Source organism: Podarcis filfolensis (genome assembly GCF_964270895.1).
Source record: "Podarcis filfolensis genome assembly, chromosome: 5".
In the NCBI taxonomy this organism is placed as follows: Eukaryota; Metazoa; Chordata; class Lepidosauria; order Squamata; family Lacertidae; genus Podarcis; species Podarcis filfolensis.
Window position 1 is genome coordinate 911763 of NC_139608.1, and position 17075 is coordinate 928837.

The following is a 17075-nucleotide window of genomic DNA, read 5'->3' on the forward strand; positions in this document are numbered from 1 at the left end:
CTGCCCCTTCCTCTTCTTCCAACAGGGGAAAAAACCCCTTCGCTTCCACTCTTTCCCCCTCCTCTCACTGACCTTTTCGCGCCTGAGTTTTTGGGCTAGCTATTCCCGGCCTCTCCCCTTCTGTCTCTGTGCCATCTTCTGCTTGCTCTCTGACGTCGGCTTCCCCTCCTCCCTCTCTCATTCCAGTTCACATTCAGATGTCCTTATCTCCCTTGGCTTGCTTAGATTCCCAGCCTCTGTCAGCTCTGGGACAAGGGCACATTCAGAACCATTGAGCATTGTGGGAGCTGCTTGGGAACTCCACGGGAGGATCAGGAACCCCCCCCCAAAAAAAAAACCCACCTCCCTGTTTACATGGGGAAGGTGGGGGACAACTAATAATAATAATAATAATAATAATAATAATAATAATAATAATATATTTGTACCCTGCCCATCTGGCTGGGTTTCCTCAGCCACTCTGGGCAGCTTCCAACAAGGATTAAAAATACATCAAAATGTCGCACATTAAAAACTTCCCTGAACAGGGCTGCCTTCAGATGTCTTTCACGTTTGTGTACATAAGCATGGGGTTTCAAATGTTCCTGCTTCTTTTTTACTTAATTACAATGGTAACTAAGGAAATGCTGTTCCTCTACTCCTGATCTAACCAAGCCTCCTTCACAACTACCACCCCCTCTCACTCTTCACTCCATCCTCCATCAGTCTCTCCCGAAGAGGCCAAAAACCATCTTGGCTGTGAGTCCTGGAAGACCGTCTCCCTTTCCCCACCTGGCCTGGGAGAGAAGGGCCCAGTGAGACGGATGGAAGGAGAGACTCCAGCTACGAAAGCTGAGGATGCTCAACAGACTCTTTGGCTTAGGATAATTTGGGGGGGGGGTTGCTGTAAGGTTTTGTATATTTATTTTAGATCTTCTTCAATTTGGATGTGTATTCTACTGTTTTATTGTTTACGACTGCTTTGCTATTTATTACATTTGTGTGATGACTTTCACCCAAAGATCTCAAAGGTTGGGTGGCCATCTGTTAGGAATTCTTTTGTTGAATATCCTTCATTGCAGGGCGTTGGAGAAGATGACTCTCGCCATCCAGTCCAATGCAACAATTCAAGCACTGAAGCTACAGCTTTTTAATTTTTAATTTTGGATTCACTAAAGTAGACCAAAGAAATATTCATAAAGACAGCTTAGGGCGGAACATTATCATGAAACTTAATCATTCCGAAACACGAAAAATACCCAAAATTTCCCAAGAAATCTGATGATTTATATGTATTTGCACACATTAATTTATAGGTATTTATAGGTATCATTTCACAATAAGTTAATTTAATCATTGTTCCCATTTGCCCCCCATCCATTCATTTTACAGATGCTTCTAAATAAATAACCATAACCGTAACCATGCATTGTTCTAACAGGTGAGATACATCCATGTACAAAAAATCCGTTATGTCTGGGACCTCACGGAAAAGCAGTTCCTGAGAGTCGGGTGAGTTTTTAACTTGACGGCTGGAGACTCTGAGGGGTCGGAGGGGCCCTGGCAGAAATGCCCTCTCACCTTTCTGCCTTGTCTCCTTCCAGGTCGCTGGAGGACTCCAACACTTGCTACGAAATCCATCACAAGTTTGGAGACGGGCTGACGAGGAAGGAGAAGGCGCTCAGGTGTGGTCCACAGGGCAGAGCTGCTCCTCATCTAGTTCAACCTGCTGCAAAGCAGGAATCAATTTAATCCCTCTTTCTTTTTGTAATACATTTTTATTCCATTTTACAATTTAATATTCAACACATTTATCATATGAAAGAAAACAGAACAAAACAAAACTCTCCCCACTCTGCGACTTCCCTCAACTTCCCCTTCTGGTTCTTTAACTTCTGCTTAAACTTTCCCTTATTTCCCCTCTTTTAGCCGAATGCTCTTACATTCTTATCATTTTCATACCAAATTTTCTTCCAGTTACTTCTTACATTTAATTAATTTCCGTATTGTCGTTTCTTGACCTTAACTCTTGCTTTCTTAATTGTCAGTGTTTTACTCAAACCCTGCTAGTGAGTCTATTTCTTTACAATATTTCTGTAAATATAGCATGAACGATTCCCAGTCTTTTTTAAAATCTCTGTTGTCTTTGTCTCTGACTCTTCCTTTGCTGCCAAGGAGTGTGGTGGAGTCTCCTTCTTTGGAGGTCTTTAAGCAGAGGCTTGACAACCATATGTCAGGAGTGCTCTGATGGTGTTTCCTGCTTGGCAGGGGATTGGACTCGATGGCCCTTGTGGTCTCTTCCAACTCTATGATTCTGTGATTCTATGATTCTTCCTGTGAGTTTCGCCATTTCTGCATATTCCATAATTTTAACTTGCCATTCTTCTTTCATTGGTATCTTGTCTTATCTTGTCTTGTCTTGTCTTTCCTTTCCTTTTTCCTTTCCTTTTTCCTTTCTTTTTTCCTTCCCCTTCTCCTTTTTCCTTTTCCTTTCCTTTCCTTTCCCTTTCCCCTCTCCCTTTCCCTTTCTCCTTTCCTTTTCACCGTTCCCCTTTCCCTTTCCCCTTTTTCCTTTCCTTTCCTTTCCCTTTCCCTCCCCCTTTCCCCTTTCCCCTCTCCCCTGTTCCCTTTCCCCTTTCCCCTCCCCCTTTCCCCTTTCCCTTTCCTTTCTATCGCTTCTTAAATACCATATTTTTCGCCCTATAGGACGCACTTTTCCCCCTCCAAAAATGAAGGGGAAATGTGTGTGCGTCCTATGGGGCCAATGCAGACATTTGCTGAAGCCTGGAGCGCGAGAGGGGTCAGTGCGCACCGACCCCTCTCGCTCTCCAGGCTTCGCGCAGCTCTCCGCAAGCTGTGGGAGCCTGCGCCGGGCTCCCGCGCCTTGGGGAGAGTTGCCTGCTCTGGGGGCTGGGGGTGGGGGAAGCTCGGGCTTCCCCCGCCCCAGCCCTGCGCCTGGGGGGGAAATAATTTTCCCCCCCTTTATTTCCCCCCCAAAAAACTAGGTGCGCCTTATGGGACGGTGCGTCCTATAGGGCGAAAAATACGGTATGTCTCCACGCCTCTGGCACTATCCAGTGGGGAAGGAGCTTAGGAGATAATTTTCTGTGGGGGACCAAGAACTTGGATGGCTGTAAAAGAGGATTAGACAAATTCATGAAGAGAGGACTATTGATGGGCTCCCAGCCAGGACAGCTCTGCTCTGCCTCCACAGATAGAGGCAGCAATGTTCCTGAATCCCAGTTGCTGGAAACCTCAGGAGGGGAGAGAGTTGCTCTTGTGTTCAGATCCTGCTTTAGTTGGTTTCCCTTTGGTGCATCTGGTCAGCCCCTGTGAGAACAGGATGCTGGATTAGTTGGGCCCCTGGCCTGATCCAGCAGAGTTCTTCATATGTTCTTGAGATTGGACAGAAGGAGCAAGACGCCCGCCTTGCCAAATCCCTGCCTGGCCCTGGAGGTCTGGGCTGTTTGTTCCTCGGGTCTTAAGGGGGTCTCCTCATCTCTCCCGTCTTTCTCAGGAAGTTGGTTTGCGGCCCCAACGCCATTGAAATCGAAGTCCGCCCCATCTGGAAATTGCTCTTTAAAGAGGTAACGGGGGTCCCTTTATTTTGGTTATTTGTTAAAGTCACCTTATTTTTCGCTCCACAGGGCGCACCAGCCCCAAAGAGCAGCATACAGGCTGTGCACAACCTCTCCCTTCTGGAGGGGTTGCACGCGGCTATGGGCACAAGCCAAGAAAGCCAGCGGGATGGATCCCGCTCGCTGTTTTGGCTTCCTCTTTATGCCCTGCCGGGAGAGGCTGCGCGGGGCTAAAGAGGAAGCCATAGCCACGTGCAGCCTCTCCCTGCCGGAGGGGCTGTGCGCGGCTATCCCTGAAGCCTGGAGAGCGAGAGGGGTCAGTGCGCACCAATGCCTCTCGCTCTCCAGGCTTCAGCGAAAGCAACACGAAGCCTTTGGAGCACGGAGGGAGCACTCCCTCTGCTCTTCGGAGGCTTCGCGTTGCTATTGCTGAAGCCAAGGAGCCTGCATTCGCTCCATAGGACGCACACACATTTCCCATCAATTTTTGGAGGGGAAAAAGTGCGTCCTATAGAGCGAAAAATACAGTATATACCACTCTTCCTCCAAAGATTGCAGGGAAAGAGGCAGCAGCCATCGCAGTGGCAGGGTGGATGGGTGGGAAGGTTGTGCTAAGGCTCCTGGAAAGACCTGTTTATGTGCGGCACCTTTTCCTCTGAGGAGCTCATGGCTCTTGGGGCCCCACAACAACCCCGTGAGGTAGGCTGGGCTTAGAGGAGGCAGCGACTGGTCCCTAAGGTCACGCCCAGTGAGGAGCATCATCATTTATTATTTGTACCCCACGCATCTGGCTGGGTTTCCCCAGCCACTCGGGGTGGCTTCCAACGAAAGATTAAAATTACATTAAAACATCAGGCATCAGCGGTTGGAGGATGGATGGCAGCTAACAGATTGAGGTTGAATCCTGACAAGACAGAAGTACTGTTTTTGGGGGACAGGAGGCGGGCGGGTGTGGAGGACTCCCTGGTCCTGAATAGGGTAACTGTGCCCCTGAAGGACCAGGTGCGCAGCCTGGGAGTCATTTTGGACTCACAGCTGTCCATGGAGGCGCAGATCCATTCTGTGTCCAGGGCAGCTGTGTACCAGCTCCATCTGGTACACAGGATGAGACCCTCCCTGCCCGCAGACTCTCTCGCCAGAGTGGTGCATGCTCTGGTTATCTCCCGCTTGGACTACTGCAATGCACTCTACGTGGGGCTACCTTTGAAGGTGACTCGGAAACTACAACTAATCCAGAATGCGGCAGCTAGACTGGTGACTGGGGGCGGCCGCCGAGACCATATAACACCGGTCTTGAAAGACCTACATTGGCTCCCCGTACGTTTCCGAGCACAATACAAAGTGTTGGTGCTGACCTTTAAAGCCCTAAACGGCCTCGGCCCAGTATACCTGAAGGAGCATCTCCACCCCCATCATTCTGCCCAGACGCTGAGGTCCAGCACCGAGGGCCTTCTGGCGGTTCCCTCATTGCGAGAAGCAAAGCTACAGGGAACGAGGCAGAGGGCCTTCTCGGTGGTGGTGCCCGCCCTGTGGAACGCCCTTCCAGCAGATGTCAAAGCGATAAACAACTACCTGACATTCAGAAGACATCTTAAGGCAGCCCTGTTCAGGGAAGTTTTTAACGTGTGATATTTTACTGTATTTTTGGTTTTTATGGAAGCCGCCCAGAGTGGCTGGGGAGGCCCAGCCAGATGGGCGGGGTATAAATAAATTATTATTATTATTATTATTATTATTATTATTATTATTATTATTATTAAAAACCTCCCTAAACAGGGTTGCCTTCAGATGTCTTTTAAGGATGATATAGCTGCTTATTTCCTTCACATCTGGGGGGAGGCAGTTCCACAGGGCGGGCGCCACCACCGAGAAGGCCCTCTGCCTGGTTCCCTGTAACTTGGCTTCTCGCAGGGAGGAAACCGCCAGAAGGCCCTCGGTACTGGATCTCAGTGTCTGGGGCATAGCTGTCAACTTTTCCCTTTTCTAGCAAGGAATCCTATTCGGAATAAGGGAATTTCCCTTAAAAAAAAGGGAAAGGGAAACATTGACAGCTATGGTCTGGGCAGAACGATGCGGGTGGAGATGCTCCTTCAGGGATACTGGGCCAAGGCTGTTTAGTGGGGATTCGAACCCTGGTCTCTCCTAGGTCCTAGTCCAGCACTCTAACCCCTGCGCCACACTGCCTCTCTAGTTGGCAAGAGGCCCAGCATGGAGTCCTGGGATGCTTGTCGGTCAGAGATAGGCAGGCAGGCAGACTGACGTTCTCTGGCCCGTGTTCTCTCTGCAGATCCTGAACCCTTTTTACATCTTCCAAACCTTCACGCTGACCCTCTGGCTGGTCCAGGGATACATCGAGTACTCCATTGCCATCATCATCCTGTCCGTCATCTCTATCGCCCTCACGGTGTACGACCTCCGACAGGTGAGTCTGCCACTCCTTTTGCCCTGGTCAGGGCTTCTCCTAACGTAGCTTTCCTCCACTCTTTCCTGGCACGGTTAAAGCTCCATGTCCAAATGCTCTTTTTGTGCTTGGTTTGTTTTTTTTTTGCTCTGGAGATTTCCCAGCAAAAAGCTGCTCTTTAAAGCCAAATTGGAGCAAACAGCAGTCTGCGGAAAACCCCAATGGCCATTTGTTGAGCTTCAGTTTTAAAGAGTGAGTTTTCGCAGGGAAAGCTCTGGGGCAAAGACACAGAACTTGAAAGCCTGGAACTCAGGACAAGAGGTCCCTGCTGCCTTTAATCCGTCAGATTTGTATAGAGCTTTAATTCTAAGCAAAGGATGGGAGTGCCTTAAGCCTCCTGGAAGACCTCGCCCTCTCTCACGCCGCAGGGCACCACCCTCTCAGAGGCACCTCTTCCACTCAGCCTTTGGTTTATTTGGCCAGCTTTTCTGCCTGGCTTTTCCCATCCTGCTGACCCCCTTAGCCATATTGTGCGAGGGCTGATGGAAGTTGCATGAGAGGAAGTGGAAAGAGAAAAGTTTTCCTCCCTCTCTCCTAACGCTAGAATGCATGGGAATGTTGGAAGATTCAGGACATGTTTCTAAAATAAAAATAAAAATCCTGCTTCACACAGCATATGGTTAAACTGTGGAACTCCCTGCCACAAGGTTTCCCACAGCCACCTGCTTGGCCCCTGTGAGAACAGGATGCTGGACTAGATGGGCCCCCTTTAGCCTGGTCCAGCAGGCTCTCCTTTTGCGTGTGATTGAATTTTACCTACTAAAGAGGAGCCGGCTGGAAGGGCTCAGTGCCTAAGTCTCTTCTTTCCGCAGCAATCAATCAAGTTGCACAACCTGGTGAAGGAGCACAACAAGGTGGAAGTCCTGGCCTGGACCAAGAATGAAGGTGTGTGTGTGTGTGTTTGTATTGGGGTCCTGACACAGCTGCCTTCTTCTCCTGCCCCATAGCCTCCTCTTCCTCTCCCGGCACTATCCTGCTTCCCCATCTCCCCGCACTGGGCAGCCTCAAGGCCTTTAAAGGAAGGGTTCCCAAACTCTTCTGGGCCACCTGGAAGATAAAAAGATAAAAAGCAAATACAGTGGCACCTGTATTGTTCCGGAGGCCCATTCGCAACATGAAAAGAGTGCAACCTGAAGTGCCGTATCTGCGCAGGTGCACGGTGCAATTTAGCGCTTGTGTGCATGCGCGAGTGGCGAAACCTGGAAGTAACCCTTTCCAGTACTTCTGGGTCGCCATGGGATGTAACCTGTAAGAACATAATATGAAGCAAACGTAACATTGAGGTATGACTGTACAGTGGTCCCTCGGTATATGAACTTAATCTGTTCCGGAAGTCTGTTCTTATATCGAAACCGTACTTAAACCGAGGCACTCTTTCCCGAATGAGGCCTCCCGCCGCCAGTGCCCTTCTACCATTCAGATTCCGTTCTTAAACCAAGGTAAAGTTTGCAAACCAGGACACTACTCCCAGTTTTGCTGAGTTTGTAAACCGAATCGTTCGTAAACAGGACTTTTCTTAAACCGAAGTACCACAGTAAAATAAAACCTACATACAGCAACAGTGTTTTATGTTGTGTAGGCTCCTATTTATTATGTGCAAATGGCTTTAGATACCTATTAGGTCCATAAATTAATATATAACACATACTCAACATAAAAAACAGCGGCAATTTGTTGTTGACAAAGGACAGCTGGACATATAAATGGCCCCATTACCTTCAGTAGCTCAGGACCTCATCAAACCTAAATCCGGCCCTGGGGCCACTCCACCTTGGTTCCATTAAATCCAAAAACAGATTGGAAAACTGGGCCCAAACCAGGAAATAATAATAATAATAATAATAATAATAATAATAATAATAATAATAATAATATTAATAATAATAATAATAATTTATTTTTTATACCCCGCCCATCTGGCTGGGCCTCCCCAGCCACTCTGGGCGGCTTCCATAAAAACCAAAAATACAGTATTATACCCTGTCTTTCCCCCTGAAATGAATTTCAATAGGGACAAGCATAAGGTTCTATCCAGACTTTTAGGCCCAGCTCAGCGCTTTAAAGCTCTGCGCCTGAGCGGTTGCTGTTGTTGTTTGTTCCTGGGAAACCTGCGCTTTAACAGAGCCCCTTTTCCTGCAGGGAGCTGCAAGGTGGAATCCTGGCAGCTGGTCCCAGGAGATGTCCTTCTCTTGGAAAGCCAGAAGTTTTCTCTGCCCTGCGATGCCATCCTGATAGAAGGGAGCTGCGTGGTCAACGAGGGGATGCTCACAGGTACACAGAACTGTCCTGGCCTCCCTTTGCCCTTCTCCCATGCCCTCCTTCTGCCCACTCTGCTTTCTTTCTCACGCAGGTGAAGGGATTTGGAGGGAGGCGGCCTGAAAGGTGAATTTAAAAGGGGGCAGGTAAATTAACCTGTGGCACTCTCTCCAGCAGGAGACAGTGATTTGGCCGCCAAATAGAATGGCTTTAGAAGAGGATGGCGCAAACTCATGGCGGGGGAGAGGGCTGTCAGTGGTTCTACTCTGCCCCCACAGTCAGAGGCAGCGATGCTTCTGGATCTCAGTTGCCAGAGGAAAGAGGGTGGTTGTGCTCAGATCCTGCTTGCCTGTTTCCCATTGGGGCATTTGAGACCTTCGGGTGTAGGGCAGTGTAGAAATAAAAAATAAAAATAAAAAATTGGATGGCCCCTGTGAAAACAGGATGCTGAACTGGATGGGGATATTTTCACCCCCTCCCATTGCAAGAATCTCCTGATGTTTTCAGAAAGGAGGGGGCGGAAACTGCTCTTCGCTTCTTCCACTCCTGCCTGACTCTGTGGGAGTCTCTGTGTTATCTATGTAGAGATGAGACAGTTGTGGGTCCAGTGCACTTAGACCTGCTTTCCAGGAGTGGAAGGTCTCTGGAAGTGCTCCAGTTCGCCTAATCCAGTTGGGGCAGATCCAGATATGGAGCCAAGTCATTGGCATCGGCTCAAAGGCGTACTGACACTTCTTACCTTCTTATGTACCATATGTTTCACTCTGTAGGATGCACCCGACCATAGGACGCACCTTGTTTTAGAGGGGGAGAACAAGAAAAAAAATTCTCCCGCTCTCTGCACAGCGCCCCTTCAGCGAAGCGGCAGGAGAAATGGAGCCCCTTCCATTTCTCCTCCCGCTTAGCTGAAGGGGCGCTGCGCAGCTCTCCCTCTCCCACCTTCAGCGAAGGCAACCCGAAGCCTCCAGAGCGCAGCGGGAGCGCCCCCTCTGCGCTTCGGAGGCTTTGCGTTGCTATCGCTGAAGCCAAGGAGCCTGCATTTGCTCCATAAGACACACACACATTCCCCCTTAATTTTTGGAGGGGAAAATGTGCGTCTTATAGAGCGAAAAATACGGTACAGCCTTTTCGGCCGAGGGGAACACAACATTCATGGGCACCATCCCCTTGGCAGCTCCTTCCGCTCTCTGCAGTGCCACCTCAGTGTGTGCCATTGCAATGAAGACAACGCTCTTCCCTTGCCTGACCCCACCTTGGTTTTCTTCCCCTTGTATCTCATTGCCGTTTGTAAGCTCCTTGGGGCAGGGCCTCCTTTGAAGCACTGTGCATGTTGATGGTTCTGTGCAAAGTAATCACCATCATTAGTAATAATCCATGCATACTGATTCAAGCTGCAAGAAAGGCAGTTTTGCGTAGACATTAGGAAGAACCTATTCTGGTTCTTCAAGATCCTGTTTGATGGCGGAACGGTCTCCTTCGGGAGGTGGTGGACTCTCCTTCCTTGGAGGTTTCTAAGCACAGGTTGGGTGGCCATCTGTCTTGGATGCTCTAGCCGAGATTTCAGCCTTGCCGGGGGTTGGTCTAGATGACTCTGGGGGTCCCTTCCAACTTCACGATGCCATGATTCTGTGGCGATGTCCACTGAGCGGGTGGGATTTGGGCTGCGTTTGCAGGCGAAAGCGTTCCTGTGATGAAGACCCCCTTGCCCCAGACGGACAACACCAAGCCCTGGAAAGTTCACAGCGTGGAAGACTACCGCCGACATGTCCTCTTCTGCGGCACAGAGGTCATCCAGACCAAGCGAGCGGGAAAAGGCCCCGTCAGGGCCGTCGTGCTGCAGACAGGTGAGTCAAGCAGCTGTTGTGTGAAAAAAACTGCCCCCTTTCCCTTATGGAGTATGCAGGAGCCCCACAGAGTCCTTTGTAGGTTCTCCATTGGTTGGAGAAAATAACAGAGGTCAGGCAGAGAATATTGAGAAGCAAAGCAGCTAGTAATCCTGATCTTTATTGAACTGTTGCAACAGTTTCCCCACTCACCCCACACAGGAGGGAGGAGGAACCCAGAACATTGGTGTGCAAGCCCTTATATAGACTTTTGAAATTCCCCACCCTGGAGCCCAAGACCACCCCCCAAAACATCATACATGCCTCACAGAAAGAGGTGGTCCCCAGCAGGAACTGGAGTGTGTTGCTTCTCTCCTGTCTGCCAGGATACCTGATCCTGCCTTATCTGATTGCCTTTTCTGGGTAGCCTGGCCATTCCTTTGAGGTGGTAAATCCTTAGTTCCTGAATCTCTTACGCATATTGAGAGTGTGCTCAGCTTCACAGATACTTGCCAGACTGTATTTGCAGGGAGGTGTTAGCAGCCCCAACAATTGGAAAGCTTTCCCCATTTCCTTCCTCCTTGCAAACACTGTACTGTTTCAGGCACTACACTTATGCATGTGTGTTTGCCTTGTACATTTATGTATTTTTATATATACCATATATTTCGCTAAATAAGACGCACCAGACCATACGATGCACCTAGTTTTTGGAGGAGGAAAACAAGAAAAAAAATACTCTGAATCCCAGAAGCCAGAACAGCAAGAGGGGGCGCTGCTTTTGCTGCACAGCGATCCCTCTTGCTGTTCTGGCTTCTGGGATAGCCGCGCAGCCTGCATTTGCTCCATAAGACGCACACACATTTCCCCTTACTTTTTAGGAGGGAAAAAGTGCGTCTTATAGAGCAAAAAATACGGTGTGTGTGTGTGTGTGTGTGTGTGTGTGTGTGTATGACCTTAGAATTCCTATAACACAGCTTTGTGATTTTGCACCTCTTTAAGGTAGGGAGATGGGTGACCCTGAGTGTGTGGGGGCGGAGAGAGAAATCAAAGCTATTTTTGCAATTAGGACTCTTGCCAGTTGGTCCCTGGAAAGGTCATGGCCTCCCTTTCCCCTTCCTTCATGCCCTCCTTCTGCCCCCACCCCCGGTTTCTTTCCCATGCAGATGAAGGGATTTGGAGGGAGGCGGTTTTGCAGGTGACAGGGGTGTGGTGGGGGGGTGGAAAGTTAAACTATGGAACTCTTCCTGAAGTCAAGCGTGACTCTCCTTTCTTGAAAGTTGATGGCGCATGTGATGAAAGCATGCAAAATCCTAAATTGAGCTTGTCTCACCTGGTGCCAAGAGGAAGCGCTTTGCTTTCGAATCCTAACAATAGCATCCAGGGAGGTGGGAGAATGTAGACCTGCAGGTTGTCTCAAAGAGCCTCTTCTCCAGGCCTGATTCTGGTGTCCCGAAAAGGGTAACTGTGTCTTGGGCAGCTCAGTGATTAGCGAAACCTTTATCGTCAGGAGTATTCAATCCGCTCTGTGGAGCGGGAAGGGGGTTCACTGGCATCCAGGAATGAGAGAGGTCCCTTTCCATGGCCTTTTTCTGGCCTTTCCACCCCCATTGTTCTGCCCGGACACTGAGGTCCAGCTCCGAGGGCCTTCTGGCGGTTCCCTCCCTGCGAGAATCCAAGTTACAGGGAACCAGGCAGAGGGCCTTCTCGGTGGTGGTGCCCGCCCTGTGGAACGCCCTCCCTTCAGAGGTCAAGGAGATAAAAAATTACACAACTTTTAGAAGACATCTGAAGGCAGCCCTGTATTGGGAGGTTTTTAATGTTTGACATTTCTATTAAGTTTTTAGATATGCTGTATGTTGCCCAGGGTGGTTGGGGAAACGCAGCCAGGTGGGCGGGGTATAAATAAATAAATTATTATTATTATTATTATTATTATTATTATTATTATGGCAGGAGATGCATGTTTGGCCCACCCCACAGCCCACTCTGTGGGCTCTCCCCACCCGCCTCCCTGTGGCTGGTTATCACGCAAGAGGATTAGCACTCTCTTGGAGAGGGAGGCAGGTGGCACTGTGGGTTAAACCACAGAGCCTAGGGCTTGCCAATCAGAAGGTCGGCGGTTCAAATCCCCGCAACGGGGTGAGCTCCAGTTGCTCGGTCCCTGCTCCTGCCCACCTAGCAGTTTCAAAGCATGTCAAAGTGCAAGGATATAAATAGGTACCGCTCCGGCGGGAAGGTAAACGGTGTTTCTGTGCGCTGCTGTGGTTCGCCAGAAGCAGCTTAGTCCTGCTGGCCACATGACCTGGAAGCTGCATGCCGGCTCCCTTAGCCAATAAAGCGAGATGAGCACTGAAACCCCAGAGTCAGCCATGACTGGACCTATTGGTCAGGGGTCCCTTTACCTTTTGTTGTTGTTTAGTTGTTTAGTCGTGTCTGCCTCTTCGTGACCTCCTGGACCAGAGCACGCCAGGCACTCCTGTCTTCCACTGCCTCCCGCAGTTTGGTCAAACTCATACTGGTAGCTTCGAGAACACTGTCTCACCATCTCGTCCTCTGTCGTCCCCTTCTCCTTGTGCCCTCCAACTTTCCCAACATCAGGGTCTTTTCCTGGGAGTCTTCTCTTCTCCTGAGGTGGCCAAAGTCTTGGAGCCTCAGCTTCAGGATCTGTCCTTCCAGTGAGCCCCTTTACCTTTACCTTACCAATATCTGGAAGGAGGAGCAAACCTTCTTTCTGCTGCTCCAGAGAATAGAAGGCTGAACCAAAGGATTTAGGCTGCAAGAAAGGGGGTCCTGGCTCAACCACAGAAAGAACTTTTGGCGGGTGAGAGCTGTTCCGCAGTGGAAGGGTCTCCCTCGGAAGGTGGGGGACTCTCCTTCCTTGGAGGGTTTGAAGCAGAGCTTGGACGGCTGTCTCTCAGGGATTCTTTAGCCGAGGTTCCTGCATTGCAGGGGGCTGGACTAGAGGACCCTTGGGGTCCCTCCCCACTCTATGATTCTATTGCTGGGAAAGTGTGCCTGCCCTCCGGGTTTCTTCCAAGTCATTGTTCTTAGAGCTAGATTCATATGAGGCTGTTTCTGGGACCGCAGGCGCATGTCATCTTACACACTCCAAAGCCATAAGAAATCCAGTCATAGACACCTTTATTAGAATCACTGAACTGCAGAGGGTTGTCTGGTCCTAGCCCCTGACAGCCAGCCAGCTGCATTTGGGCTCCGTGGAGCTTCCTCCCAAGTAAGCACGCAGAGGATCGCAGCCTAAATCCGAGCGCAAGAAGGATGGAATGTGGGGCTCTTACCTTGAATGCCAAGTTCTCTGGGAAGCCAAAGGACAAGGCGTGGGGATAACTCCTTGGGCCGAGTCTGTGTCCTGCGTTCGAGTGTCGCCCATGCCACGTTTTGCTGCAGGTTTCAACACCGCCAAGGGAGACCTGGTGAGGTCCATCCTTTACCCCAAGCCCCTGAACTTCCGCCTCTACCGAGAGGCCTTCCGCTTCATCGTGGGCCTGGCTCTGATCGGCATCCTGGGGCTGGTCTACACCATCGGGGTGTACGTGAGCCGCAAGGTGAGTCTCGGAGAGACAGCACGGTCTAGTGGTTAGAGTTCTGGGCTAGGACCCAAATCCCCATTGGGCCGTGACACCCACTGGTTGGGACCTTTTCTCTGCCCCTCCTACCTCACAGGGCTGTTGTGGGGATGGAAAGGGGAGGAGGAGGATCAGGAGGGGCTTCTTGAGTAGCCTGGAGGAAAAGGTGGGTTTGAATGCAATGAATTAATAGATGGGGCTGGGGGCTTGGATCGAGCCCCTTAAGGCAGAGGTGCATGGCCGACCCGCTGACCACATCTGTCCGGTGTGTGTTTGTGTCCTCCCAGCAACCCGTCTCGGACACGGTGACCATGGCGCTCCTCCTCATGACGGTCGCGGTCCCTCCGGCCATTCCGGCCGCCTTGACCACCGGCATCGTCTACGCCCAGAGGAGGCTGAAGAAGAAGAAGATCTTCTGCATCAGCCCTCAGAGGATCAACATCTGTGGGCAGATCAACCTGGTCTGCTTCGACAAGGTGCCTTCTCTGGGGAATTCCCTTGGGGTTTCAAAGTCCAAATTGGCCAGACTTTGTCATAAAATGGGAGAGTTGGAAGGGATCCTAAGCGCCATCTGCCACAATCCCTGACGGAGGGACACCCCAAGTCTGCTTGAAAGCCCCCAAGGAAGAAGAGACCATCGCCTTCCTCATCTCAACTTGCAATCTCTTTCCTTGTAGTTGGAATCCTTTGGTTCTGGTAATGCGGTAATTTGGGTTTCAGGCACTGAACTTTCGCCAATGCATTGCAGGGTAGAGCCCAGAGAGGACACTTTGCCCTAGGACACAAACTTTATAGGAAAAATATACATCATTTTGGCTCTTTCATCCTCTTCCCAATTGCTGTCTGCCACCCCATCATCTCTCATACAACCAGTTCTTGGAAACACTTTCTCAACCCCTTTTTTAAAAAATGTACATGCAGAGCCCTCCTTGTTCCTTATCAGGAGTTGTTTCTCATTCCTACCTAACCTTCAAGCATTAACAGTTTGGGGGTCTGGCCGCACTCTTGGGTTCGTGACTCTGGCCTTGCTGGTAATGGGTTTTACAGAATTTCTACCTCAGGCCCCAGGAGGGACCATGACTTAGTACAGCGGTCAGCAACCTTTTTCAGCTGTGGGCTGATCCACCATCCCTCAGACCTTGTGGTGGGCCAGACTTTATATTGGGGGGGAATAGTCTTCCCCAGCCACTCTGGGCGGCTTCCACAAAGACCCAAAATACACTAAGGTGTCACACATTAAAAACTACCCTAAACAGGGCTGGCTTAAGATGTCTTCTAAATGTCAGGTAGTTGTTTATCTCTTTGACATCTGATGGGAGGGCATTCCACAGGGCAGGCGCCACCACCGAGAAGGCCCTCTGCCTGGTTCCCTGTAGCTTTGCTTCTCGCAATGAGGGACCCGCCAGAAGGCCCTCGGAGCTGGATCTCAGTGTCTGGGCAGAACAATGGGGGTGGAGACGCTCCTTCAGGTACACTGGGCCGAGGCCGTTTGGGGCTTTAAAGATCAGCACCAACACTTTGAATTGTGCTTGGAAACGTCCTGGGAGCCAATGTAGGTCTTTCAGGACCGGTGTTATGTGGTCTCGGTGGCCGCCCCCAGTCACCAGTCTAGCTGCTGCATTCTGGATTAGTTGTAGTTTCCGGGTCACCTTCAAAGGTAGCCCCACGTAGAGCGCATTGCAGTAGTCCAAGTGGGAGATAACCAGAGCATGCACCACTCTGGCAAGACAGTCTGTGGGCAGGGAGGGTCTCATCCTGTGTACCACATGGAGCTGGTAGACAGCTGCCCTGGAAACAGAATTGACCTGCGCCTCCATGGACAGCTGTGAGTCCAAAATGACTCCCAGGCTGTGCACCTGGTCCTTCAGGGGCACAGTTGCCCCATTCAGGGGTAACTGCCTTGAAGCCTTTGGAAACCCCCAGAGGCACCCTGTGGGTGCCAAGGAGGCTTCACGTCTCCAGTGCTTTCATTCCTGGGACGTTTCTAGTCCTCAGGAAGTCTTTCATCAAGGCTCAGCGGAACCCAGGGGCTGGGCTTCCACTGGGCAAGGAAGAAAGAAGCTCTGTGCCCCACGGAGAGCTTCCCGGTTCCCCCAGGGGCCTTCCTGTCTCTCTCTGCCCCCCTCCCCGCTTTGTGGGTCCATCCCTCGCCTTCACCCACCCACAAGGAGATCTGTGCCTGAGCTGCCCTGCGGCACTTGAGTTGAGCATCGGGGCCTCCGCCTTCTGACCAGGGATGCCCTGTGTCTGTTTCCCCCCACCTAGACTGGCACGCTGACAGAGGATGGCCTGGATCTGTGGGGCGCCGTCCCCTGCGAAAAGAGGAGGTAAGCCGCCTGGAATGGTAGCGTTGCATAGGGAAGTTGGGGTTGTGGTTGTTGCATCCCAGTGATCATCTGGTCCAACTCCCCGGGGTGGCCAGAAAATTCCTTTTAAGTAAACCTGAATACGGAGAAATTAATGAAGAAGCGCTGGCCAGCCAAGGGGGCTGCAAAGCCTCAGGCACAGGGTGCGGCCTCTGCTTGGCTCCAGCCCCAGAGGGAGAGGGAGGGGTTTTTTTGCTGCTATCCAGCTTCTTGCTGCCAAGGAGAGGCTTCAGGGAAATCTAGCAAGCCAGCCCTGCTCCTCTGCAGACTCCGGCAGCGGAGAACAGTGGAAGGTTTAGTCCTCTTGGCAGCGCCTGCTTTGGGGACGGCAGCAGATTCATTTCAGAAGTCTTTCACTTCTTAAATACAAAAGGTTAAGGTGCCAACGGCCCATCTAGTCCAGCAGCACAATAATCTTTCTTTCTTTCTTTCTTTCTTTCTTTCTTTCTTTCTTTCTTTCTTTCTCTTTCTTTCTTTCTTTCTTTCTTTCTTTCTTTCTTCCTTCCTTCCTTCCTTCCTTCCTTCCTTCCTTCCTTCCTTCCTTCCTTCCTCCCTCCCTCCCTCCCTCCCTCCCTCCCTCCTCCTTCTTCTTCTCCTCCTCCTCTTCCTCCCTCCTCCTCCTTCCTCTCCTTCCTCCTCCTCTTCCTCCTTCCTCTCCTCCTCCTCCTCCTCCTCCTTCTACACCCTTTTGGCTCAGCGCCCTGTTCAAGGGAAGCCCTAAATCTTGTTCTGAAGGAGCCACTGTGTGTTTGGCCTCTGGAACGAAAGGATTAAGGAGGTTATGTTGACAGTTTCCAACAAGGGCCGATTGTTTGTGGAGTGAAGACGGGTGCGGAGGGGGTGAGCAATGACTGAAAGGCGGATTTAGGCGCTCCAAAAGCCTTCCTCCTGACTTACCTCCCCCTAACTGGGACCTCCTTCCTGGGAGACCAGCGAGAAAGAGAGAGATGGAAAGGTTTCTGGTCGGGTAGCACAGCTGGAGGCAGGAGCGCTTGCTGGAAACTGCAGGAGGGGAGAGGACTCTT

At 50.7% G+C, this 17075-nt stretch overlaps 1 protein-coding gene across 5 annotated transcripts in view; it reads left to right on the forward strand.

Annotated features, from left to right (window-relative positions):
* The window catches only part of LOC310762149 (putative cation-transporting ATPase 13A5), a 56892-nt gene that overhangs the window by 18009 nt on the left and 21808 nt on the right, over nt 1-17075 (forward strand). For 4 of the 5 annotated variants that reach the window (XM_083612724.1, XM_083612722.1, XM_083612723.1 and 1 more), the window contains exons 4-13: nt 1421-1491; nt 1584-1664; nt 3497-3566; nt 5845-5979; nt 6831-6903; nt 8158-8289; nt 9948-10118; nt 13506-13663; nt 13972-14160; nt 15950-16011. In XM_083612724.1, the coding sequence (XP_083468850.1) occupies nt 1421-1491; nt 1584-1664; nt 3497-3566; nt 5845-5979; nt 6831-6903; nt 8158-8289; nt 9948-10118; nt 13506-13663; nt 13972-14160; nt 15950-16011 (1142 nt within the window). Of the gene's footprint in view, nt 1-326; nt 364-1420; nt 1492-1583; nt 1665-3496; nt 3567-5844; nt 5980-6830; nt 6904-8157; nt 8290-9947; nt 10119-13505; nt 13664-13971; nt 14161-15949; nt 16012-17075 lie in introns of those variants that run through there. The other variant, XM_083612726.1, reaches the window with a different exon arrangement.